This window comes from Calliopsis andreniformis, chromosome 4 (genome assembly GCF_051401765.1).
Source record: "Calliopsis andreniformis isolate RMS-2024a chromosome 4, iyCalAndr_principal, whole genome shotgun sequence".
In the NCBI taxonomy this organism is placed as follows: Eukaryota; Metazoa; Arthropoda; class Insecta; order Hymenoptera; family Andrenidae; genus Calliopsis; species Calliopsis andreniformis.
In genome coordinates, this window is record NC_135065.1 from 10,363,886 (window position 1) to 10,390,541 (window position 26,656).

The 26,656-nt window shown below is 38.7% G+C and overlaps 4 protein-coding genes and 1 long non-coding RNA gene across 9 annotated transcripts in view; 3 read left to right on the forward strand and 2 right to left on the reverse strand.

Annotated features, from left to right (window-relative positions):
• Positions 1-4,649, forward strand: part of LOC143177979 (uncharacterized) — a 31,303-nt gene extending 26,654 nt beyond the window's left edge. For all 3 annotated transcript variants that reach the window (XM_076376346.1, XM_076376347.1, XM_076376348.1), the window contains one exon: positions 2,596-4,649. In XM_076376346.1, the coding sequence (XP_076232461.1) occupies positions 2,628-4,481 (1,854 nt within the window). In that variant the 5' untranslated portion in view covers positions 2,596-2,627 and the 3' untranslated portion in view covers positions 4,482-4,649. The remainder of the gene's footprint in view (positions 1-2,595) is intronic.
• Positions 4,650-11,529: 6,880 nt separating this feature from the next.
• On the reverse strand, positions 11,530-13,667 carry Holn1 (CD2 antigen cytoplasmic tail-binding protein 2 homolog holn1). The gene is made up of 6 exons (XM_076375940.1): positions 13,267-13,667; positions 13,039-13,202; positions 12,604-12,787; positions 12,355-12,536; positions 12,171-12,279; positions 11,530-12,093 (listed from the first exon to the last, which is right to left on the reverse strand). The coding sequence occupies exons 1-6, from the start codon at positions 13,400-13,402 to the stop codon at positions 11,858-11,860; spliced, it is 1,011 nt and encodes a 336-aa protein (XP_076232055.1). The 5' UTR covers positions 13,403-13,667; the 3' UTR covers positions 11,530-11,857.
• LOC143177781 (uncharacterized) lies at positions 13,486-14,090 on the forward strand. The gene is made up of 2 exons (XR_013001653.1): positions 13,486-13,541; positions 13,910-14,090. It is a non-coding gene; the product is annotated as an uncharacterized LOC143177781 (long non-coding RNA).
• Positions 14,091-14,137: 47 nt separating this feature from the next.
• Positions 14,138-16,437, forward strand: LOC143177778 (uncharacterized). 3 transcript variants are annotated; one of them, XM_076375936.1, is made up of 7 exons: positions 14,138-14,274; positions 14,537-15,018; positions 15,084-15,270; positions 15,386-15,544; positions 15,626-15,880; positions 15,973-16,236; positions 16,298-16,437. In XM_076375936.1, the coding sequence occupies exons 2-7, from the start codon at positions 14,649-14,651 to the stop codon at positions 16,362-16,364; spliced, it is 1,302 nt and encodes a 433-aa protein (XP_076232051.1). In that variant the 5' UTR covers positions 14,138-14,274; positions 14,537-14,648; the 3' UTR covers positions 16,365-16,437. The 3 variants fall into 3 exon arrangements, with proteins under 3 accessions (XP_076232051.1, XP_076232050.1, XP_076232053.1); XM_076375935.1 differs by having other exon boundaries at positions 14,143-14,274; positions 14,540-15,018; XM_076375938.1 differs by lacking the exon at positions 14,138-14,274 and having other exon boundaries at positions 14,649-15,018; positions 15,686-15,880.
• A 217-nt stretch (positions 16,438-16,654) lies between these two features.
• On the reverse strand, positions 16,655-18,319 carry LOC143177779 (uncharacterized). Its single transcript, XM_076375939.1, has 4 exons — positions 17,907-18,319; positions 17,484-17,804; positions 17,183-17,410; positions 16,655-17,104 (listed from the first exon to the last, which is right to left on the reverse strand). Exons 1-4 carry the CDS (start codon positions 18,093-18,095, stop codon positions 16,655-16,657), a joined length of 1,188 nt encoding a protein of 395 aa, XP_076232054.1. The 5' UTR covers positions 18,096-18,319.
• Positions 18,320-26,656: the final 8,337 nt, after the last annotated feature.

A 26,656-nucleotide genomic window follows, 5' to 3' on the forward strand; every position in this document is an offset into this window, starting at 1 on the left:
TCGTTAAGTATTTATCGTATATTTTGACCCAATTCTCTTATCCCGCGACAGTCTTGAATAATTGCTATATGTTCGAAAATTGATCAATATGTTCACCAAGATTATCAAAAAGCAAACATCCTCAGAGTATTTTAACCTATTTCACTATTTATATATTTTATTACGATTAAAAGGAGCTTAGTGCGTCATAATAATTCTCCACAATTATTCAGAATCACACTACCGAACAATTGCAGACCTCTTCATAAAATTCCATTCTCAATTCTCAAAACCCTCGAAAGAGGGGCAAATTCACTTTTCCCGGGAAAGCGCAATTTCCACTTTGCACCCAAATGTATCTCATTTTACAGTCACTCGACGCTTAAAAAGCCCCCGTCGCTATGTTAAAAGTGTACGATTAGTGAAAACCAGCCGCGAAGGAAATGGCGTGAAAACGCTCATCGAATGAATTAAGCCACCGCAAAAATTTCGCTCAATTAAATTTTCTATGAACAGAAAATATATGGTTTCATTAAATAATTAGGAGAAATTCTCTCACCCTCTCTGAAATCAACTAACGCAACAGAAAATTCTCCATAAACTCTAAAACAAGGGTAAATAGAACATGTACATTTACCTTCATTTATTTTTCCATTTCCATCTGCTGAAACCACCCCTAGTTCTCTCCTCACATTTCATAGAACACCCCGTATCGTGTTATTCGTCCTGAAAGGCAGAGAAAAAGTTGACACACAGAAACTAAGCTCTCCGTGTCGGGTATACGTGTTCCCCGAGGGGGTGGGCGAGGGCGAGAGGGTGGCAGGGTTGAGGACGGGCAAAATCTGAACGGGAATTGAACGTGCAGGTGTCCGTAAATAAACTTGCATCGAGTTTGTGCAGCAAACCGGTGAACGTAAAGGGTAGTTACGCTCTCGCGGCTTGCCAGCTTCACAAAGCTCTTCTCTCTCCTCTCGACGACCGGGATTTTTATTTCGCCGAACTGTTTCCACGGGTTCGCCACTGGCGCGCCTCCGGGAACGTCGTTTACATAATTACACCGGCGATCTAAGCCAAAGCGGGGCCGACTCTTCCAGATATGCACGTGTAACGCGCGCAATACTGAAAGGGGAAAAGGTCAACCTCGAGTCGGCCATTTGTGTACCGGGTGGTGCCTGTCGATGTGTTCCACGGCTGAAAATTAAACTTCTGGGACACGTCTTGGATCGAGATTCAGCCTCTGGGTTTTTAAATTGAAAAGACAGTCTTTTCTAAGAGTCTTGCTCGAGGAGAGTCAAGAGAATATTCTGAGGAATTTAATTTTTAGTAAACAGATTAAAATTTTATTTTGGATAATAAAGGGTTCTACTATGTTATAAATCTCGCGTCTGATCCCTAGAATCTTTTCTTATGGGATGGTACTCTATTGCATTGAATCTTGAATATCAGGCCCCAATAGAGACCAAAGAAATTTTTAGACAGAATTTTCCAATTACTTAAGTGTCCTTTCATTTATATACATCGAGGTAACGCAACCTTTGCGAAAGGTCACGAATCGGTATAGTGAAACGTTTCACGGTCTTACCATAACTATTTCATAAACCATTCTCGAGCCCTTGTTCGGATAATACATCCCTCTCATACTTTATTTATAAAAAGGCATGATTTGGTTGTCAGAGTATAGAAGACATCTCTATACATAGCCTGGGAAAGGTTATAGCATTCTATTCAATATTAAAGCGACCTCGGCTATGTAGACGATGACATTAGAGGGTGGTTGAAGTTAACAGACTGGGGTGGTGGAAACGTAAGCACCGCGGGAGGAGAACTGAGGAGAACGTCTTTATCTCCGCGGAGAAAAGTGTGCAGAGATAGAGCAATGCCATAGAAAGTTGAGTGGTCGCGTAACTTGAAACTTCACGGAGTTACATAGGGTTGGATTGTGCCCTGTATTGGGGTGGCCCTCTGGCATCGGACCAATGACATGTTGTTCGATGCATTTTATAGGGAAGGACAGCGTACGTCTACGACGTGGACTGTTTCCAATAATCAAGATCTCCATTGATGAGAAAAAGATGTTCCAAGGGTTCTTTAGCATAATAGGGTAGTTAACTTGTTTACGACTTCAACCTACTTTAACCGCGCCGTTTTACTTAATAGCCTTGTACTTGAGATACTTAAGTACTTTAAAGTTGTAGGAGCATTAACAGATTTTTCAGGATTTTTAAATATTTACTGTCGCGAATTTTTAAATTTTCAAATTTAGATACCAAAATTTTTGAATATTCAAATTTTCAAAATTTCAAATTTTCAGGTAGGTAAGTAGGTACTCAAATTTTCAAACATTCAAATTTTAAAAATTTCAAAATTATTACTACTGAAATTCTCAAAGTTTTAATTAACCGAATTTTCAAAGTCACTTAATTTCTGTTCATTTCTAGTTTCATTTTCTAGGCCAGGTTCTCAAGCATTAATATAACGATCAGTCTGACATAAAAAAGCCAATACCTTCCAAAACACTGCAGTAAGACATACACATACATAATACATACTCTATAGAATCGAATAGCCCCGTTACATAGGGAAACGTTTCCTCACAGTTTTCTTATTTGGTTGCAGGGCAGTTCCAGTCGAGGAGGAGCTCATATGGAATGGCATCACGTGGACCCTCGGCGACGACGCTGCCAATCGCGATAGCGATGGCCGTCGCAATGTCAGTCGTCGCGAACGGTCTCTGCCCGACGCAATGTCGTTGCGACGACGAGAGCCTGCGCGCCTCCTGCGCTTACGCAGGCCTCGAGGTCGTTCCGATCCAATTGAACCCGGAGATCAAACATTTAGATCTGTCCAACAATCGTGTCGGGAATATCCACCTATCCTTCGGCTTCTACGGTAACCTGGAGACGCTCGACCTCACCTCGAACACCATCCACACGCTGGGCTCGGACAACTTCGTCTTCCAGAAGAACCTGATCACCCTGAACGTGAGCAACAACGCAGTCAGAGCACTGGCAAAAAGTGCCCTACAAGGACTGGACTCTTTGAAGGAGCTGAATCTAGCCAGCAACAACATTTCGAACATGGACGAGCAGGCTTTCAAGAGCACCAGCGAGCTGGAGGTCCTGAACCTCAGCAACAACTTCATCACGAGTCTGCCAGATGGTCTACTGAAGAATCTCCACAAGATTCGCACCCTAATCATGAACAAAAACTCGCTTCTAGAAATCCCGACCGACAACTTGGCACTGGCGCCGAGTCTGGAGAACGTGGACTTGTCAGACAACCTCATACAAGAACTGGACAGGAACTCGTTGCCCTCGTTGCCGTCGTTAGTCTCGTTAGATCTCGCGAACAACGTTATCAGGAATATCGCTGACGACGCGTTCGACCGTCTCCCAGACCTCCTGCACCTGGATCTCTCTGGGAACAACCTAACATCTGTTCCCACGCCAGCCCTGGCGAGGCTGAACGTTCTGTCGAAGCTGGTCCTCAGCAGGAACCCTCTAGACACCCTGGAGGCCCTAGGCTTTCGAAATCTGTTCGAGCTGAGGAGCCTCGAGCTAAACGACTGCACCATCATCAGCGTTCACGCGAGGGCGTTCGCCGACAACGTGAACCTCGAGCGTATCTCGTTGGACGGTAATCGGGGGCTGAAGGAGCTGCCTGCCAGGGTGCTTTACAGCGCCAGATATCTGAAATGGGTCTCCCTCCGTCGCTGCAGCCTGTCGACGCTGCAGCCCACGCAATTCCCCGTCGATGGTCTGTCGTCCCTTCGCGTCGGCGGGAATCCCCTCATCTGCAATTGCTCGGTGCATTGGCTGTGGAATGTTATCAGAGCAGAGGAACGACGGAACGAGTCTCGACTCGAGCTGGATACCCACGATATCATCTGCAGCGACGAGGAATTCTCAGGCAAACCGCTGATCGCCCTATCGGAAGGCTCCCTGCGATGTCGACTGAGTCCTCTGTACCTCTCATTGTCAGCTGTTGGCTGTCTAGCTGCTACTGCGAGTATCCTAGCGTTGATAGCGCATCTGACGCGGTCGAAGAGGAAGAAACGACTGGCGTATGCTGCCCCTAATCGTCCTGAGTTCCTTGTCTACGTTGGGCGCAGCAACGACGACGTAGACAAGAACGCTGAGTCCTATAGCAGAAGACTGTTGGCTAGGACCGAGGACACCCCTTATGATACTCCTCGAGGGAAGAGTGGGCAGAGGAGCCCCCAGTCGCAGGACACTAATATCTACGAGACGCCGAGGTACACTCGTGTCAGTCGACGAGACGCCGAGCCGTTTGGACGACAGCAAACCGAGGAGGGTGTGTACGCCGTCGCCGACGTGACCCATCTGCGCGAAGAGCCGCCGGAAGTGCTGTCGCTTTATCGCATGCAGACACCGACTGCTCCTAGATCGAACGTCCACCGAGTGGACTATAGCTACGACTACGACTACGATTACGATTATGAACCTCCGCTGCCGCAGAAGCCGCACGTAGTGTTTGTTTAAACGCTGGGGGACCTGTTACCCCTCTATCGCGATGCAAACAGGGACTGGGGATACGTGGGAGGCTGCTGGACGTTTAACCCATTGGCACGATATTATTTCGCCGTAAATGTGTGCTGGAATGTGATCTCAGACGGAAGTGGAGGAGTTTGCTTCCGTCGGGAGAATGGGAGCTGTTATCTGTGATGGGGAAGGGGGATGAGTTTCGAAGGCTTTCGGGGGTGGAGCATATGTGCACGTGGTATCGCTGTAGTTACTGGGGGGTGGAAGATTCTGTGAACAGTTTTTCCTGTCCTGTGGTACGTCTGATGACTGGACACTGAGGGAGTCGTTAATCTTGCTTGTCAATAGCGATCGTGTAGCCCCTGCTACCTCCTGGAAGCCTCGCTTTTCTGATGCCTGTGTCAGTTCTGTGTTCATGGTACATGGGGGAAAAGAGTGACAGTATATTTTCACTGATTCGAGTTCGATTCTTTTTTGTAATGAGAAACCTTGCCAATGGGTTAAGAGATGCAAGTGCATCCTGTCGAAAAGGCTCCCAAAAATCCGAAAGATTGAAATTCGCGTTAAAGAGATGGTTCTGTAACACGTGACCCGCTTTTCAGCCAGGGGATTACCGAAACAAATTTCCTGCAGCTGAACCCATCGAGGGACAGGGAGCAAGGTTCTAATAAGGCAGGATCTGTTCTAACTGATAGCCTGAGATCAGGCACGATACGGTAATCCTTCCCTTACAGGAAGTATCGATTCCAGGCATCCATAGGGTGGCTGTAAACCGAGAGCGCGCTCTCCTTCGCTCGGGGACGAGATTCAGCACTGTCTTAAAAATGGTGCAGGTCTGTGGAACTGTGTACACTCTTTATGGCTCTTGAAGAAATTCAAGATTAACATCAGAAGCAATAACTATCATAGGTACCCTGTACCTCAGAGCCAGGCTAACTGAAGTCCATTTTTCTCAAAATTAAGTTTCCTACAGGATCTTATTACATTTTCTTCATTTTATCAGAATATTAGAAATTCAAATTACGTTATAAATGAAGGAAATTCAACATTAAGAAATGAGTAAAAACAAAAGAGGACTTGGATCATGTTGGCTATCAGGTACAATACTATGTGCATCACCTTAGAGTTTTGACTTGCTTGCCACTTTTAAAGGCTTTGATATTCAACGGAGCACAGTCCTGCATCATCGGGTCAGTTTGAAGAATGGTTCCCGCTGGAGGAGAGTGGAAGCGAGCCTGTGCCATCAGTGGTGGACCGAAGTTGAAAATGAAATGTCTTCCGAGATAGTTGCGCCGCTGGGGAACCAGAATGCATTTTCGCTGGAAAGGTGACTAGGTTGAGGGGTGGAAGAGAGAGGGGGACAGAGAGGACGCAATCTGACTTGGAATGTAAATTGTACGGCGCGCAAACGTGCTCGTTGTAGCCCAGGCAGCACGAGTCGGGAACGTATTTATTTTCACGGATTGCGTCGGATTCCGGTTGGTTCAGCGCAAATACTGGGCGCCGTGTTTCGTGGCAGGCGTTCATTTCGCATTTAAACGTAGTGACAAATCAAATCAAAGCAGCGTCTCGTTAGTCCGTTTAAACCCTTCCAGACTTCGCATCCGAAGATTACTCTCTGTCTTGCACCCCCTCTGGTGCATTTTCTTTCCCAGTGTCTCTCGTGACCCCCTCATTGTCGCTCGCCCGCCCCCTTTCGCCTCTCCGTACGATTACTTTCTCGACGAGGTCTAGGCCGAGGGAAATGTTGACGAAAGATATCTCGCGATACCATCGGCTACCTCAGGCAACAAGGATTAACGAGAGACGAGTTTTTCGAGGGGATGATAGCGGCCACGTTAATTCGCGTTCCTCCGTGTGAGACACGTTCAAAGGGAGCAAAAGACAACGTGATTAGAATACGCGGAACGAGCCTCTAGGTTCTCTGTCCGCCTGTTGAACGGAGAGGACCGTCTTCAGGATCTTTGTAAATTGAAGCAATAATAGACGCGACCTTTACCCGTAGGCACCACACTAACTGAATATATTTAGAGACGAAATTACACAAGTTTATACAGACAAGCGTATATATATATATATATATAAAAATAATATATATATTTATTTATTAATTTATGATGTTAAGTTTGGAAAGATGTTACGTTTTGAATACAAAAAGATGAAAATGATGAAAATATACTTGATGCATCTGGATGACAAATGCGTACGTCTCCGTCATGGAACATCATCGAGAGTGGATCGTACTCTCGGGTTCGCGCGATGCTTGACACAGTCCCCGATTGTCATCAAAGTCGTAATCGGGATGACGAGGGATCATTACGCGAACTTGCGGCTGCGATCCTCTGCGATCCGCCTGTGTGAGTATGTGTGCGTCCCGCCGTCGAGAGCGCGACCTCGAAACGCAACGCATTCGATCAGAGATTTCAAGGAATATCGAATTCCGAGCTGATTAAAGCTAGTTCCTCGATGGGGCACGTTTGGGCGTTAAATATTCAGTTGCCTGTCATCAGGCGTCGATCGTGGCTCGTGGAAGATGAATGGGGTCTTGTCGCGTCGTCAGTTCTGATTTTAATGTGCTGTCTTTACCTTATCGAGACGACCCTTTTATGCAAATTTAGAGAGGGGGTCACAAGGGGTCTACATATTTAATTATTGGAAAAGTTGTCACAGTTGGACAAAAAATAGAATACACCGACAGTCGAATTAAACAGGATTTCAAAAAATTCCAAAATGAACTCATCCGAGATAAAACCCGAAAGATCGAATCGCGAGATTTCTCTCTTTATTACCAAGCACGAAATATCTTCATTACCGAAATATATTCTGAAAAAAGTAGATGAACTGATTAACTAACAACAGTTTTAAAATGATTTAAAAACCGCGGCTGCGAACGTGCTACATAACAATAATCGAAGAACGTATAGAGCCACCCTCGAAGGGGTGCATAACCAGTGTTTCCTCATAAACCCCAGCTATCGCGTTGAATTTTAACAGTTCCCCTGATACTCGCTTAATTTACGTTGCCATTCAGCTGCGGTGCTAGCCACGCCTGGGGTGGCGGCATAAAAAATTGAACCGGCTAAACGGGGGATGAAATATTCGGTGCCACCTGTAAGAACGTGATTCCCAGCGAAATCAGCCCGGTGCTCGGTGCTCGGCCAGTATTTCTTCCTTGAACGCCTCGCCGGGACCAGACGGGTCTGAAAAATTCATTTCCTCCCGCCACTGAGAGGCGAACCGATACGGGGGCGAATCGAGGGTGAAAACAGAGGCCCCACTGACCTAGAAGTCGCGTCACCGACTCTTCTGGACCTCGCGGTCGTCCATCACGCCGAACTTTGGAACTTTCGATGCCGAGTTCGCGACCGATCGGCTGCGACGAGCTGGAAACTTATTCGCTACGTCAGATCCTCTTTGGCAATCTGGTCGCGACGGAACTTTCCGTTCCGCCGTTTTATTTCCCGTCGACTGCGCCTCACTCTTTCGCGATTGATATCGCTGGGAGTCTTCTACTATCCAATATGGTGGATGAAAGAGGATCCAAGACTGAGTTAAAAGAAGTTCGAAGCTCGTGGATGTGAAATAATGGTCAGATTCGAGGTCGAACGAATCTCTAGGTCTTCGAAATTTTTTGGAGGTTCTACAAACCCTGTTCTACCTACTCAACTTGTGATCTCAATTGTTGCGTTTATTTAATTAAAGAATAATTCATTTGAACAGATTGATACGTCTCGTCATAAATTCTGACTCTATTCAAAAAGACAGCGAAATAGTACAGTCACCCTTCAGAAGTTTTCATTGCCACGCTGGCATTGATACCTCACGATCGATCGAAGATAACTCCCGAAGGCGGTAGGAAAGTAGGGTAAAGAGCAAGGAGGAGATTAAAAGCCCAGCAGGGGGTAGGGACAACGAAAGAAGTAGATTAAGGAGCAATTGGAGAAAAACCGAAGCGAATAGGAGAAGAAAGACCACCCTCTGACAGGCCAAAATATTACAAGCTGGAAGCAGCTTCTTAGAGCTACCTTCCCGCTCGGTTAGCCAACATTCCTCGGTGGCACTTGGCCCGCGTCGTTAGTCATGGTAGTTAGTCATGCTACACGGATGCTTGGTCCGTGGGAATGGGGGATGAAGAAGCAGGGGGTTGCGCGCGAAGAAGACGCAGGGGAAACTCGATCGTGTGCAAAAAACGCGAAGAGGACCAACTTAAAATGATACAACTTACCAGAAATCTCGATTTCGATCGACCTATGCGCAGAGCTTCACCAAAAATCGAATCTTCGGTTCTGGGTACTCGTTTCCTCCCCGTCCGTTTCCTCCACCCCTTCTTCGCACCCTTTCGTCTTTATTCCAGCGGGATTTCGCTGCGTTTCGAGAGCGCGCCGTCGACGGCTATTTTTGTATGTACATAGAAAAAAGAAGCAAAGCCACGCAACGTCGAATGCGCATCACGTTCCTCGAGCGCGTAAAACGTCCGTCTGTGAGTGTCTGTTTTCTTCAATGTTTGTTTTCCTCGTCTGTCTGTCTGTCTCTGTCTTTGACTCTGCGATAATGTCTCCGCCGGTTTCATAACAACGATAAGAGAAAATACAATTTTCGACAGCCGCCTCGGATGTAATTTCGCTTGTAAAATCGAAACGGTAGACGACACACGTGTAGCTTTTACTACCCCTTTAACCCTGGCATCCTCCCTCCCAGGGCGGTGAACGGCGACGCTCGATCGCTCGAGTGCAACTCGTTCACTCGCCTCTTCGACGACGCTAATATCCCTGATGAAGGGTGTCGGCGACACGGTGGTGCCTGCGTTTCAGAAAAATTGCTCGGATACAGCTACCGCCCATCGATCATCCCTTTTTGGCAGACGCCCGACTGCGTTCGAGGTTGGTACGTTAATCGAAGACTTTGATCGAGTAATCGACTGGTCATTTTTTCTTTTAACAATTTCGTTGTGCGATGTATCGGTAGATCTAGAGGTGGGTCGGGTTTCGCCACAATTTTTTTCCAGTGGATTTTTTGTTTACGAGGAAATTGAGTTTTATGAGAAGGGTACTTAGGTTTGGGGAGCTACCTTTTTTTCTGGAAACTTTCTAGTAGTAAAGTTCGGGATTCGAGCGATTTTTTCTCAAATGTCAATAAATCTGCCGACAGCTGCGTACTTGTGTATCCGACGTTAATGAAGCTAGTACTGTGTAGGCTAATAAGACTAGAATTAAGACAATATCAACAAAAGCGTTTTTCGGCTAATTATTAAGAACACGATAATACGAGTCCTTTATTACAGCTTCAATATTTACGTGCGTTTATGAAACCGGCTTACTCGAATGCGTCCACTGTTTGTGTCGTTCTTATCCTTTTCCTTCGTCCTTTGTCTCGTTGTCTCTTGTATAGCCTTATTGTTAGTTCTCGTCGTATTCTCGTGAATAGACGAAGACCAATGTTTGTGTATTTTCGACGAGGTACAAGATGGATCTATCACCTTATAGAAATGCGCGTTACACGAGCTGAACCTTTGATCTTTGTCAAGATCTATGAATCTACCGACGTTTATAAAACTCACATCTGTTTGTAGAGAAAAGATTCACAGTTATCTATCTTCTTTCACTATACTTCAATTTTTGCATCTTACAAATATATGACAAGACATTACACATGGTGATGGATCTAATCCTGTACCTCTGAGCTTGTTTCGTTGATCTCTTCGTAAACAAGACCACACTGTGTATTGTACCTACGTCAATTTCTCCTGTAAATAGTTTCGTGTGTTTATAGCCGTTCTGTACAGTCGCTTCGTGCATTTTCTCTTGCATTCGTCTCTCCCGAAAAGGGAATTGAGAAGTCGAGGACACCAATACCAGGTGTCCAGTGGCTTTGTATACTTTGCTGATCCACGGGATTCCGTGGACCCGCTGAATCGTGGAATTGGCAATTTTTGGTAGAGTTCGCGATATACCACGGATGTTATTTTTTAAATTGATAGATTCGTTCGATTTTATAGCATTTTTCTAAATAGAGCATAGCGAAAGTGGGTACCGAGGCTCCCAACGTTGCGCGCATGGTTCAATCGTGATTGGAACGCGCGACGTTCGCGGATGTTTAATAAAACGTAGTCGTAAATTCGTATTTTGCGTAATATATCGCAGTCGTGGACTAGATTTTTTTCGATTTCGATCATCGACCGAAGGAGATCGGTCAACTTGCTACGCGTTCAAATTATTGAGAAGTTGAGATGTCTTGGAACTCCGCTCGAAATTTCTTTCAAACTTTTGGGATGGAGATACGAATTTATACTTAACAATTTATATATATTTAACGAGAAAAAAAATCTATATATACACGCATGTTCACGGGTACATATGTATGTACAATTTACTTACATACGCGAAATATTTTAAGTAACCATATAGAAATTTCATACATTGCTAATAAAAATGTTTAAGATACCTAATAAAGTTATATTGTATATTCAGTATAGTCGGTAGAACACGTTGAATCCTCTTTTGTGTTGTGCTATGTCTCTTTAATCATTACTGTGTTCATCCTCCTGACTCCTATTGTGATTATGTGTTCAGCCCTTCTGTGTGCTTTTTTTGCCATGTTCAATACTCCTATAACTTTCGCCCATGATTTCGCGTTAGAAAAAATAAATAAACGAAGAGCGCTCGACATTTTCAAGAATTTATTTTTTTTAAATATAAAAGCGAAGTGGGGGAGGACATAGGGATGCACTTCGCTGAATAAACAAGGGTGATCGCGAACCTTTTTTATGCATAGGTACAAATAAACTTACTGTAGGGATAAAATCCTATTTAAAAATACTGCACCGCAGAGCCCATAAATTCTGCCACCCCTATTCCTCCATTGACTGTGCACAGGAAGTTCCTGAAGTGTAAGTTTTTTTGCTCGAGTCGAGTGTCGTGCCGAATGGTCTTTAATACCGTGGCAACGAAAACAACCAAGGTAAAGGTCCATATTTTTAGGATTGGGGCTTTTAAATTTCGACAAGGGCTTTATCAGCGACGACAGAGTACACAGAGAAAGCCAATCGATATCTTTCACAAATATTTTTTATTCGTACGATATGTGTCAATAATGGACATTTTTCTCTTTAATGCATTTGTCATACATGGAATGAATTGTCGTTCAGTAGTATTACTGAGAGTATTTAAAAACAAAGGACGTTTTTAGTTTTATTATATGGTAATAATCTTCAATGTTTCTTTGATGAACTTTACAAGTATTGTACATATTTGACACGTCATTACAATTGAACAAAGTATTAATTGAGTGGTGTACAGATGTACCGAGTTCTGCGGTAATATTGCTAAAAAATTACAATGTCATCTTTTTTGATTGGATAGTTATGGTTGAACAAAATATCACAGATAAAGTTCGAAGTCCACTCTTGCGGCATTGTAGAACTGATTATTTTGTCCTGTTCTTCGCACCCAAGCTCCACCTTTGAAATATCCTTCCTTCGCCCACGCATGCATCTGCTGACTCGTATGCGGACCATGAATTTCCGCGTTCTCGTCTTGTGACCATTTTAATTCCCAAGTCACTTCGTCTTCTTTAATCTCGTACTTCGTAGAATTTGTTGCTTCTTTAACCGTACCTAAAAGACCAGTATTAAATGTATTATGCACATACAAGCATACATAAATGCAATACAAATGCAAGAACCACAATTACTTTCACTGTCATCCAACTTTGCCTTCTCCTTTTCATCAAAGTCATCTGCATACATATCCAATTCTGCTTCCTGTTTCGAAGGATGTGCGTGCTTTTCACCCATCTCAATCTACGAAAAATTGATAGAATTAATTTCTTAAAATATTTTAAATATTATTATTATACATCTGACAAAATGAATTACCTTTTTCTTTATTTGTTCATAGCTCTCTTGATATATATCCATATTTCCAGTACGTGTTAATAATTCATTTGCTAATTCTGTTAATTTTGTTATATTGACAGAATTTTCGTCATCCTCTATTGCTTGTTTCTCTTTTTTCCTCTTCCACCTTTCTGCTGTGGTTAATCTTTTCTTTCCTTTGCCTATGGAAAATTGTTACAGTGAACACATGTTGTTTTTTAATAAAATATAGTTGATTTAGATACTTACCAAGCCTACATAATGCTTTGGAAACTGTTTCTCCAGGTTTTAAATATTCCAATATTTGTTTATAGAGCCGAGTAGGATTGAACATAATATCTGGACCTTCTTCATCGCTATCGCTATCTCCAAGCCCATGCTTTTCCCTGCTCTCAGTGTCCTTCTTTACACTTGCTGTGGAACTCGGTTTGATCTATCAAGATTATGCCTTAGTAATGTTTTGCATCACTGAGTAAACAAGGCAGGTTTACAGATAATTCTATTTGTCTGCTGTATGAAAATATATTCTGATATTTCAATATGCAAGAGTCCATAAGCAAGAAAATGATATGAAAATAAAAGCTCATCTAGTTTCTAAATAAATTACTGTTAGTTCTCTCAGCAACGCAAAGAAATAAAATACTGTTAATCTATAAATTATATTTCTGCATTTCTTCTACAAACCTGCATCCAATCGATGTTATCTAACCAGTTATCTCTAATCTCTTTCTCTTTGTTCCAAACATAATGACCTTCTCTATCAAAATGTCCTTCTTCCAATTCTTCTTTCATATTAAATGCAGTGAAACCCACATTGGTCTCCGGAGCAGTTGGTCCATCCTCAACTCCTGAACATAATAAATTACATTTGAACTTTCACAAAAAACACTCATTCATATACTTTCTACAAACCTTCAAATTCATCCTCATTCATGACATTATAAGTATCTTCTTTAGTCTCATCATCTTCTTCGTCTGAATCTAACGAATTTTTCACTGGTGGTTTATTACTGTCAGCCTCTAACTCATCAAATTTACGCTTCAACATTTTATTTCACAAGTTTCACCTACACAACAAATTACACTTGTGTTTTATCGCAACACTTTGTATTGCGTCTCAGAATGTTTTGAAAGCAGCAGAATATTTCATTCAACTGAAATATAAATACGACGTTTCATTGAATATGGTAAGAAAAATATTACTCAAATTTGCACTTCAAAAAGCATAAGTTGATTTCATAATTTATAATGAGTAAATTTTTGGAGAAATGTATTTAAAACGATGTAATATCCCGTACGTTTTGCAGTGCTCGATTTAGGTTAAAATTTGGGCAGGGTGGGAAATGACATTGGATCCCCACAAGCGTCGCCTAGTAGAACGTAGTAGAATTAAAACACGTGTGTGTTCAAAAAAATTGTATTTATAAAACTATAAATCTATCTAGTCATTTATACAATTAGTTTCAATGAAAACTTTTAGTTACGAGGGGAACATCTATAATTGCAATATTTTAGGAGCAATAGATTCATAATTATGTATTGTTCCTTATTTTAGAAACACCCTGTATATCGATGCATGAGATATGAAGACAGGTTGACGTTGACATCAGCTGATCTGTCTATCTGCACTTGCAGTTTTGTTGCATACAATTTGCAGCATGTGTCGATTGTTCAAGGGTGTGAATTGTCGGTAAGATTTGTAAATAAACAATGGACAACAACAGGCATATTTTAATTCATGAAATGATTAAAAGAGTAGAGTTTAACTTTGATTATTTCCAATATAATTACGAGTTTACTCGTATAACATGTTGGAGATAAATTATTATACACTATAGAACTGAATAATGTATATAAATAAGATGTTATAGACGTGTAATTATGTATCCAATATCTGCTTTCATCATTGTTACGAGATCAGTAAGTACAAATATTTGACACAAGATAGAATAAATGAGTGAAATTGTTTAACTTATGCTTTACCAAACCTCAGAATTCGAGTCAATTGTGTAGAGATTCATTATTGTTAGTTATTAGATGTTTGTTGCTCAAGTACATTAACAAAATGATGTAGATATTTTTTACACTGCTTAGAGACACGCTGCTGTATGATAGTATTATTCTCAAATATAATAATAAATGGCATTGTTTTATAAAAGGTTATTAATATAAATCTTTCAAGCAGGCCAAGTTATTTTGAGCATACCCTGAAAGTTGGTTGCCAACCTTAGAAATTCAGAATCTCCTTCTTCTATTTAATATCTAAAAACTATTTTGATTAAATTCATTTAAAAATGGACCCAGATTCTACAGAAATGGTGAATGAAATCAAAGATAAGGTAATATTGCATTGGAATTGCCGGGGCCTTGTTGAATTTCCTGAAGCGATAAGAATCTATGGGAGCCATATACAAGAAATATATCTAAAATGGAATAAACTTACTACATTGCCACCGTGGATTATAGAATTGTTCAATGTTACTAATTTGTATATGTATGGGAACTTGATAAAGGAATTACCTTTAGAACTTTGTCAGATGACTCAGTTGACAGTCCTTGATCTAAGTGCAAATAAACTAGAACAAATACCTCCTTGTATAGGAAATTTGATAAACTTGAAATCTCTATTGTTAAATCAGAATTTTATAGATAAATTACCAGTTGGTAAGTTTTTAAGTATTATCTCAATGTAGTCACATTTAATTTGAATGTTTGCTCAATTTTTATAGAAATGAATAAACTGCATAACTTAGAAACTTTATCCATTTCTGGAAACAAGTTAATTGCATTACCAGAATGGATTGGTTCCTTGTCTAAACTTAAGGAGTTAAATGCAGATAATAACCATTTGAAGGAATTACCTAATAGACTTACACTATCACCAGAAATAGCAATTATTTCTGTGTGTTCCAACAGGTTGTTATATCAAATAAATAGAAACAGTTATGTTAAGATAAATTAGTTTATTTTGAATAGATTTTTGTTAACATTATTAAATGCTTCTATTTTATGCAGAATAACTTTTATATAGGCTAAAATATTTACCACTAAATGGATTTGTGTCATCCCCTTGCATTAGATTTGATGCAAATATATATTTGAATTATTTGTCTTATCCACTTCTTTACCAGTTAATTTCTCAAGTGCAAGACTTATATACTTATGACCAAAGAAGTGTCTTGGGTTATGGGTAAGTGATACATATAAATGTGAAATAACTTTTTAATCAAAAATAAATTAATGTAGGATATTCATTCTCCTTAATTCTAAGTGACAATAAAACCATGTTTCTTATTGTACTTATAAATGCCATACATATATACAATCACAGATGTTTCAAAACTGACTGTCAGAACACTGTACTTGATACAAGTATAAAGTTAAACATAAAAATAAATGCATCATATGGAAAAGATACTGATTTTATAATTGAGTTGCCAAGACAACTCTTAAAAGTTCATAGTGTTCATGAAAATACAGTTATTTCCTTGTGGGAGTTAGCTTTAAGGAAAACATATGCCGAAAGGTAACTACCACATTTTTGTCTGTTGCATCATTACCAACAAATATTTAACATCTTATATTTTGATGCAAAGAACCATTGATACTTAATTTTAGGTATAACCATACACTTAATATCTCTACATCACCTATGTATGTTACTGTTCAGTATGAACCAACTGCCACAAATAATCACCAAAGCTTTGACTTTACAACGTCTTCTATAAATTATGCTTCATATAACTTGTTAGTGAATGGACCTGTTAGTGTTTGTGTACATTCACAATGTCAACAACCAATCTTCACAGAAGCTTGGGTTATTGTTGGCATTAGCCACTATGCAGAATCTATAACAACAGTTGCTTTATGCTGCTGCAAAAGGTAAAATAAATATTGTCTATATATTTCTGTGTAATATGAAAGACTTATCTTAATTTTACAGATGCGCATCCGAATTTACTAAACACTCTAATATGACAGTCATTCACGACTGGTGTCATACAACCTAATAGTATCTTGTTTAGTAGGTAATTCTGTAAATGCGTATTTCGAAAAGTAATAAAAGAATTTCATGTTTTTAAATTAGATTTCAATTTTTAACACTATAAACAGTTATATATATTATTTTATCTTACAAGGGCTAGCACTTTAGATTTCTATAATACAAATAAATTAGGAATATGTCTTCTTGTGACATAAACATTGTAATCTGTTTGCAGTTTATGGAAATTATTGGTTTTCTGTTTTGCAGTAAAAAAATTAGAACATTCTTTCCGTTATTTTTTATGGAATTATATATTTAAGCTATAAGAAAGTCTAAAGCTCTGTCGCGATCGATATTACATTTTAAAAGTGCAGCGGATGCTTCTTCCTCAGAAAATCCTAAATCCCGCAAAGTACGCAAATTTTCGTAATAAATTTTAGCTTTGTCTTGATTGTACTCTGTGAGAGCAAGAGCCTTTTCGGCGTCCTCTCCGGAAATTCCAATCTCCTCTAATGACTGTACAGCCAATAAATATTCTACTATTTTTTTGTTATCTTGACCGCCTAATTCGCGTATCGCGCGAGCAGCCCTTGACAAAGGAAAACCCATGTCACTCAAATGACGAGCTAATTTTTTGTCCTCCTCTGTTAAATCCAGTAGTAAATTCATTACTGTTGCTTGATTTGATACCATTGGATCTTTGTGTTTTATTGTTTCATGTGGAGTAATATCATGACTCTCTAAATTTGGCCAAGGCCTCCAGTCCTATCACATACATAATAAATGAGTAATTTGAGAATTGAATTTATCTACAAATAATTTATTCTTATGAAAACTTATTACCTCCATAGAAGGCCTTTCCAAATCTCTTTGAAGTTCCTGAACAATTGCAGCCACACTACGGTGTTTAACATTTTCTTGTTCTTCCACCTCTTTTTGATTATTTGATTCACTTTTAGAACTATCATTCTTCTCTTCCACATGAACATCATTCTGATCATTAACAGTTAAATCATTCAGTATACTTTCTAATTTTGCTGGTGGTACCCATGGGGATGTAGGCTGCAGTACCTAAATAGTGCATAATAATTCATCAGAAATTATTCATTATTCAAAGCTGCAATTATGAGTTATTTTGTCCAACCTGAGCAAGTTCTTCCATATCATTAATTGTTTTTAATTCCATGTTATCAAACGGACTACTTGTATCATTATCAAAATCAGCATAGTCAAGACCATTTGTTTTCACATGATCCTGAAGGTCATTTGCTGGTGGTGATAAAGGCTGTGGGGTAAGAATAGTTGTTTCAGGTGCAGGAGCATTTGTAGGTATTTGTTTTGTAGTATCAGGTAATGGAGGAGGTGGAGGAGGTGAAAACTCTTTCTTTTCTTTCTTCCTCTTTTCATCCAATCGTGCAAGCCTTGCTTTGCAATTTGCCTCTCTAACTTTTCGCCATTCTGTCATCTAGAAACACAAATTTTACAAGATACAGTGATCTGAATGAAATATTTCTACATTTTTAAATAGAACGTATTTTTCAGATTTAAAAACAAGTCCATATTTTACCTTTTCGAGTACCGAGCGTTCCAAACTAAAGTCGTAAGTTAGTTTTGACACGTCTGGTAGTTTATTATTGTATGCAGCTGGCAAACATACTTTTTTTGGAGGCTTGTAAGCCTCAGCAATTTTGACGTGCACCCCATCCATGTAAGATGCAACTAAATCACATTGTGCTGATACCGAAGATCGAGCCATATTTCTTAATAAAAAATAATGCTTTAGGAACTGAACGAAGATTTCATATCATGATACATTTGCACCATAACCTTCTACTATTATATACAATTTTTATTTTCATGATACTAAGTATCGTTTTGTACTTAATATTGCATATTGAAAATCGCACAGACGAAGAATGACATTATCTCTCGATTGTGAATAATCTGTGAGATCTACTGACTTCGATTTGACAGCGATGATTCAAACTCTTAATGACTACTACGCAGCCATTATGAATTTATTAACTATGTGAACTTGGTTTAAATAATTTGGTCATATTTTTATCATTGACCAGCATAGAACGTCTGTACTGTAGTTAATTAACAAAAATTGTTAATACTAGCTAGAGAAATTAACAAAAGTATTCGTTTATTATCATAAAGTGACTGTAAGGAATCTTAACAACCTATAGAAATTTATAAAATTTCTTTATTTATGCATTTATTTGCAATATGAGAGTCTATGAATTTTAAAATATATTTTTCAATACGTTTCTAAAGAAAAATTTGCATATTATTGTAAAAAGAATCATTGAAAAAATTATTTTTAGCCAATTAGTGGCGACATCTGAGAATTGCGAATATTGGGGCACTGATCTTCAATATTACAGCCCTGAATCTAACAGCGCCCTCAGTAAGCTTATTTTCGTAACATTTAAAGTAGTGCTAGACGCTGCATTAACTAGCATCAAACTTATTCAATCGCAGAAAATAACGTCTTAAATAAAAGGTAAACCATTTACATACTACATAGCAATACAGCTAGAAAGTCTAGATATTTCCTTAACATTTACTTTATCTGCAACTTGCATGGCGCATTGAAATTTCGTATTCGAAAGTTCCAATGTCACAAACGTTAAAACAGGCAATTTTAGAAATAATATATTTCATGAGTTATTCAGAGATTTCTCAGAAGCTCAACTTTGAAACGTTCGTGGGCTTCTATGACCTTCGTTTCCGAGAAATACGTAGTGAAAGTGTATATCCAGCCCTAAGTGTTCAAAAGTGCCCTATTTTTTTCGAAAAGTCATAAAATTTCGCGATCGCTGGCCTGCCCCCTCCTGCCACCATGTTGCCTCGTCCCACTACCTATCTACCCCCTCCCGCCATCTACATGCCTATTCTACTAGTCCCAAACGAAGACGACCGACGTCATTCGTTTGGTGGCTGTCGTTGAGTTCGGACGCTTTTGAGACTCCGTGAATATTAAGGTGTGTGTCAGCTCTCTATCAACCTACAAGTGCTTTTAAATACTATTAGTTTTCTCGTATGTCTTCTAATACTACTTCTACCTAATTCTAATAGAGCTTTAATTAGAAATTTCTTTAATAATTCAAGAAAAATTTGATCGGTTTTCTCGACCATTATCTGTTCTCCATCTCGATTTATTTTATACTTTTTACATTGAATTAACATTGTCCACGATATATTTCGGGTTCAATTGTTACTTGATCGCAATGGAATTGTGTTTTATTTTAAATATGTGGTTTAATTTGTGTTTCTTTTCTGTGACAGGTCGCTGATTCGAATTCAAGCGACAGGAAATGGCGCTAAAGTGAAACCGACGCCATGACAGTTAACGGAACGATTCAAACGAATATTCACGGAGAATTGATATAAAATTGAATTTGTGGTAAAAAAAAAGTGGTAACATTTATATATATCTATTTTTATGGTCTTTTATGATGTTTTATTGTGTTTTTATTGAATTTATATTGTTCGTGTGTATTAATACGGGATTTTATAATCATTTAGTGTTGAGATAAAGGGAAAATATTTGAATTATTATTTCGAATAACTGACTTTTTAGTTCATTGTATCAACCGCCAATATGGCGGTTATAAAAGTTTGACGAAAAATCGCGAAAAGTGATATATTAATATATTTTGATCGTGGTTATACGTTTTCTATTGTAGTTTGTAGAAATTTTATCAGTATTTTAATAATTTCGAATTATCTATCTTTATGAAGTAATTGAAATTGCAATTATGCACAGTTTTTGATGCAAGTTCGTAAATTATATAGAAAGTACGTTGTTGAACGTGAATTATAAACACGTTTAGTCTAACATAATTTTGATTTTTGCAACGGATTCTAAGAATTTATAAAAAATTCGTGATTTTTTAGCATATAACAGAATATATTTAAACTCTAATAACGAAAGCTGTTAATATATATTTATTAGAATTTTTATATATATTATAAGCTTTCTATGCATAAAAGTTAAATACTTCTTATTTAATTTTTATTCAGAATTTAGAAACTTAAACAAATTATTATATTTGCATTTACTATAGCATTTGCAAAAGAGAAATAGAAGGTCAGTAATTATATTTTAAAACAATGCAGTGTTTTCAATGCGAACATTCGAAATAGGGAAAAATTTTTGTGTGTTTTCTTTCAGCAAACTTGTACCGCGTGCAATGCGGTTTAGAGTCAGTGTTGCTCCGCATATATTTTGTTTTGCTGTCAAGGGCGAGTTGGCCCAAGTAGTGTCCGTCCACAATGTAGGGTACACGCGATAGTAGAGTCTGTGTTTTGTTCGTATTATAAACAATTCCAGAGCTCCGCGAGGCTCTGATGCGCGAGAGTAGAGTCAGTGTTGTTCGCCGGTTAATGTTTTCGTTCGCGGTGGTAGTCCTTTATTTTTATTTTTTTTTATTGTTCAAAAGTGGCGATGTCTCGGTATGTAGAGTCATGAAGGAGAGTTCCAGAGTTCGAGAGTTCGGGCGCCGGAACGCGAAGAATAATGTAAGTATTGTTTTATTTTACTTGGATTTCAAATAGAATTTAAATATGAATTTTAATTTAGAGTTTTAATTTTGAAATTCTAAAAATTTGAAAGTTTGAAAATTTGAAATTTAAAAACCAGGATACTTTAAGAACTGATTTTCTAATATTTTATATTTTTTTATTTCAGGCCCAGCAGACACCCCCTGGGTAATTCGTCGAGCTGCCTTCATCCCGCGGGTGTTAAGGTAACGCATGTTTAAAGTTCCTCCGGTCATTCAACCATGTCGTAGGACACAAAGGTCCGAAACGGCACGAGTGACTGGTTGTATTTATTTATTTGTTGCGAGCATAGTGACCACGGGTATAGATTTATACTCGTGAGTAGTAACATTGTTGTGTATTTTTTTAGATCAGGCTAGGGTCTTCTTGTACAACGCGTTCTTTAATAAAGCAAATATTCCATTTGATTCAAAATATACTGATAATAATTTATGAGTATATTGTTGGATGTTGGAATATTCGTTTACAATATTAGAATCTTATTTTTATATATTAGAATATTATTTCATATACTTTGTTCAAAGTATACTTTGTTCAAAGCATATGAAATAATATATTAAAATATTAAACATATATAAAATAATAAAGTAGTAATGAAATGAAAACTAAGTGTGATATAATAATGCTATTGAATCTATATCTATATTTGTTTGTAATGAAGGAGTTTATGAATTACTTAAATTATTCAAAGAAGTATTAGAATATTATCCCGATGGTTTGATAAGAGAATATTAAATTCTATGTACAAGAAGGCATTCGCGGCGAGTAAATCTCGTTGTCAAGTACTGAGAATGAAAAACATCTTTCATTTTTTTTTAGAAAGCTTTACTTTGACGACGGGATTGCTCGATGTACAATTAAGATTTCTGAAGTAGAGTTTCTGATTATAAAATACAGTAGTCTTTATCAAGACTCTGATTTAATAAAAAAAATTCCCTTTTCCCTTGCCAAATTATATAAAGATTAGAGTCATTTTTTTGCTACACCGTTAGATACTGTTTATGCTAATAACTCTTTTTAGATCAGGATTTTCAGGTACCAATCCCGTACCCATTGCCTTTGACTCGCTCACGTGCCCAGGTGCTACTTGGGCGAGTGGAGGCGATGGGGCACGATGACCTAGTCATAAGATTTAATATTTTTCCCTAGCGACTGGCACTGTGTTAGTGTATCATGCACGACGTATTTTCCACTTGGTGTGTGTGTGGTTAGGCAGTGGAATTGCGTCGATGTTTTCCAAATGTAGTCTTCACACGTACATATTCCAATACCACTCATGATGGTAAAGTAAACACTTTACTAGAGTATGTACATTCTTAAAACGATAATACACCGATAGCGTGTATCGTCAATCACTCGATATTAAAAATTTGCATTACTTTTTTTCTTTTTTTTTTTAATATTCACACTCAAGGATCACTAGCCTTTGCCAGTCGATTTCAGGAAATGGTACGTAACTTAGAGTGTGCTTGTTGAGCGCCAAGCTCGGGTGACGGAGGTGTCCCGGGACGTCCTCCCTAGTTTAGGTCCTGCACCCGGGTGTTATGTGTGAGAATCGTGGAGTGAAAGAGCCGTGGGTGGGGGGAAGAGAGGGGCCGCGATTGGTGTGCTTGTATTTTTGCCATTTTCTTAAACAGAAGATCACATCAAGAGATAGGTAGGTAGCTTACCTTCTGGTGTGCCTGTTAGACGTAAGTAGGTAGGGCCAGGGCAGGTCATCACAGTCTCTGGTCGGGTAGGCGCGTCCTCGCGTGGTGGCCTGTTTCTGGGATCCATTTGAAGGGACAAGGTGAAGCTGGCGCGATGGAGCATGCCATTGCCTCGGTTTCACTCTTGGTTCTTCAAATTCAGCGACATTGCACTAGGGTCGCTGAGCCGCGATCGGAAGGACAGGCTCGAACGTAAGGTCCCAGTTTCTGGGGCTGAATCCATTTGGAGAGTTAAGAGTGTAGCTGGTTCGATGGTATACCATCGTCTCGGTTTTCCTCTTGGCTCCTCAAATTCAACGACATTGCACTAGGGTCGTTGAGCCGCGGTCGGAAGGATAGGTCGAACGTTTATCCATTTGGGGAGTTAAGAGTGCAGCTGGTTCAGTAGTAGCAGTATACTGTCTCAGCTTTCCTCTTCGCTCCTCAAATTCAGCGACATTGCACTAGGGTCGTTGAGCCGCGATCGGAAGGACAGGTCGAAACGTTTATCCATTTGGGGAGTAGAGAGAGCTGAAGCTGATCCGATGGTAGCAATACTGTCGCCTCAGTTTTGCTTCTCGACTCTTCAAATTCAGCGACATTGCACTAGGGTCGTTGAGCCGCGGTCGCGAATGTCATAGGTCGAACGTTGCGCCCGAGATTCAGCACGCGTTCACGAACAGAGATTTCTTGGGAGTATTAGACTCCCTTGCAATCGCTGGTCGTGTTCTCGTGCTTCACCCTAGCTTGAGGATTCGTTCGTCCTCAATGCGGTGGGGAATCTTCGGGCCTAGAGTTAAGTAAGAGATCATCAGGGTGGAGCACCCGAAGAAAGAAGACGAAGAGTCCCTGCAAGAATTGGGAAACTACTAATGGCTCGCCATCCGAGGATCCCTATCCTCTGATGGAGAGTCATTCCTGTTACTACTTTGTCACTATGCTCATATTAGCTTGTTAGTATTAAGTTGCCATGGCCGCCTTAAGCTGGCCCAACGAGGGAAACCAGCAATGTTGGGCAAATCGCGATTGAAATTAGTGTTGCGAGAGTAATACGGTTTGAAGTAGTGTTGCGATGAATTATAAAGCGCGTTGCTTTGATACATATTTTGATAGTCATTTTGCATTAGAGTCATTTTGCATTATACATTTTGCATTAGAGTCATCTTGCATTAGTCATTTTGCATTAGAGTCATTTTGTTATTATAGTATTTTTTTAGTGAGATATACATTTAGAGTCTTCATACTATTAGATTTTTTACTTAGTAGTAGTAAATATTAATTGTTTGCCCCCCTTTTTCTTGAATTAGTGTTGCGATGCTGAACGCGTTCCCTTTAAATATTGTTATTTTGATTAGAGAATTTGTTTTGTATTACGATTAGCTTTTTTAACATTCAATTGCAATTTTGTAGTAGTTCTTTTTTTAAAATTAGAGTTGCGAAAAAGATTGATCGCGTTGTCATGTAGAGTTGCGAAAAAAAAGAAGCCCAAATTGAACGCTGGAACCAGGAAGCACACCACCCAGCCTGTAAGAAAGGCTGGAACCAGGAAGCACACCACCCAGCCTTTAAGAAAGGCTGGAACCAGGAAGCACAGCCTTCAGGAAGGCTGCAACGACCTGCCGCGAAATAGTGTTGCGAATGATGAGATATGGGTGCATAGCATTATAGTGTTGCGAGGAAATTGACACACGGGAGCTCGTTCTTCGTATTCATTGAACAAACACTGCGACCAATTGGGAGCTTTTATGTTCAATGAATTGCGAAGACTTATTCTTGAAAAAGCACCTTCGGGAATTTTTTTGAAATGTTGCAGTAGAGTCGAAAATAACATAGCGCCCTTTATGTGGCTGCTGTCGGGAGCTAATTATCTAATTAGTAAATTAGTGTTGCGAAAACAGTTCATACGCGATTGCTCGAAATGAAAGCCCTTCTGGCAATGATCTTTTTTAGCGCCCCACGTGGCTGCTGTAGGGATTTTCTGCTTCATATTCATTGAATTAATATAGCAACCAATCATGCACTCCTTTTTTGAATGCATTTGGGAGCTTTTTTATTTAATGAATTATGGAGAAATTGCGAACACATCGGGATTTTTTTAGATACTATCGCGTAAATGAAGTAGTGTTGCGATTAATTAGCGCCCTTTGTGGCTGCTGACGCGAACTCATGTTCATTACATTAGTGTCGTGATCAATTTGTCCCTTTTGGATACTTGATCACGGGCGTATTTGTAGAACATGAGTGATTGAAATTTAAATGTCCGTTTTTGAAAACACTGCTGTAAAATATGATTAAAGTTTGGTGGAAAATATGATCTGCTTTGCCAAAAGAATATTATATTAAGAGTACTAATATGTAATGAAAATTTTAAATGTGCACCTAGTAGATATTGTAAAGATTGAAATATTTTAAGATATTGAATTGAATTATTGATAAATTTTTTATACAATTTTTTTAAATTAGTAATGGCTTTCGTTATTAGTTTTTTGTATTGTATTTTTCGTATTTGAGAACTGATGCAACAGAGTAGTGTATATTTTTTATGAATTTTAAGAAACTGTCTGCATTAATCAATTTTATTCGTGATTGTTTGTAAGTTACTATGAATAATATGAGCTTGCACTTAAAAGTGTATAAACGTATTTCAATACTTTATATTGATGGTAAATTTTGCAGCAGCATTGATATTAAAAAAATGCTTATTGATTTTAAATTTAGTTTTCCATCTCACTCCTTTTTATCTTGACACTGAATTCATTTCATTTTTATTTAATGAATTATGGAGATTGCGAACACGTCGGGATTTTTTTAGATACTATCGCGTAAATGAAGTAGTGTTGCGAAAAACTAGCGCCCTTTGTGGCTGCTGACGGGAACTCTTCATGTTCGTTACATTAGTGTCGTGATCAATTTGTCCCTTTTGGATACTGCGAACATTCAGCGAATAAATATTGTATAGTCTTCCCTGTAACCTTCATCGACCACTCCGCCCATCCTTATAACTCAGGAGAGGAAAAGGACTTGATCCAAATCCGACTGGGTTCCTTGACTCACCCTGTTTTCGCGATACTCGTGATCAAAATGCTATACATAATTTATTCGATAAATGCTCGCGGCCTGGGGACGATCACGTGCGTATTTGTACAACATGAGAGATTGAAATTTAAAAAATCGAGTTTTATTTATATGTAAAATGTATATTGTAGGATGTTTTATATAATATAAACTGTATATTGTGTATTGTGTATTATATATTGTGTATTATATATTGTGTATTATATATTGTGTATTATATATTGTGTATTATATATTGTGTATTGTATATTGTATATGCATAGATCTGGGCATATTTTATTCAAAGTAAAGATAACAATAATTATTGAATATAATATATACATAAGTATTTCAAGAAGAAATACAAAGCTATAAATTAAAATAATACATCCTTGGAAGTATGCCCGGATCTAATTATTAAATGTACTAATCAGGCACACAAGTTTCTGTTACAGCAAATATTTCTAGGAAAATATAGGTTTATTATGAAAGTTAACAAAAATGGAAATGATTGGAAATGACTATGGAGTTACAATATGAAATTAACATAAAGAAAGAAGGAAAGAAAGGAAGAAGAACATCTTTGAAAAAGTGTAAGAAAATGAGACTCGAGTCTCGGGATTCATATTAAAAAATTATAGTTAAAAGAATCTTATATTAATGCATTTCTGCTTTCTGTTTCAGGGACATTATTTCAGGATGTGGATTCATGGAATATTATATTCCATGAAATTTTGTTTAACACATTATTTAGTTTGTTTCAGAAATTCATCGTGGGACCATCGTCGTGGGATATCGCCGTTAAGAAGAATTGGGGGGATATTTTCTTTAACTATTAGATAGGCAGGCATGTAGTATTAAGTAGACAAAGTAGTACTTAAGTATTAGTCGTGCGCTTAAGATAAGGTGGTAGCGTGGTGAAGGGTAATTATAAGTATTTTAATAGATATAAGGTGCGGCGTTATTATAAGTAGTATAAGTTAAGGCGTTTTAGTTAAGTTAA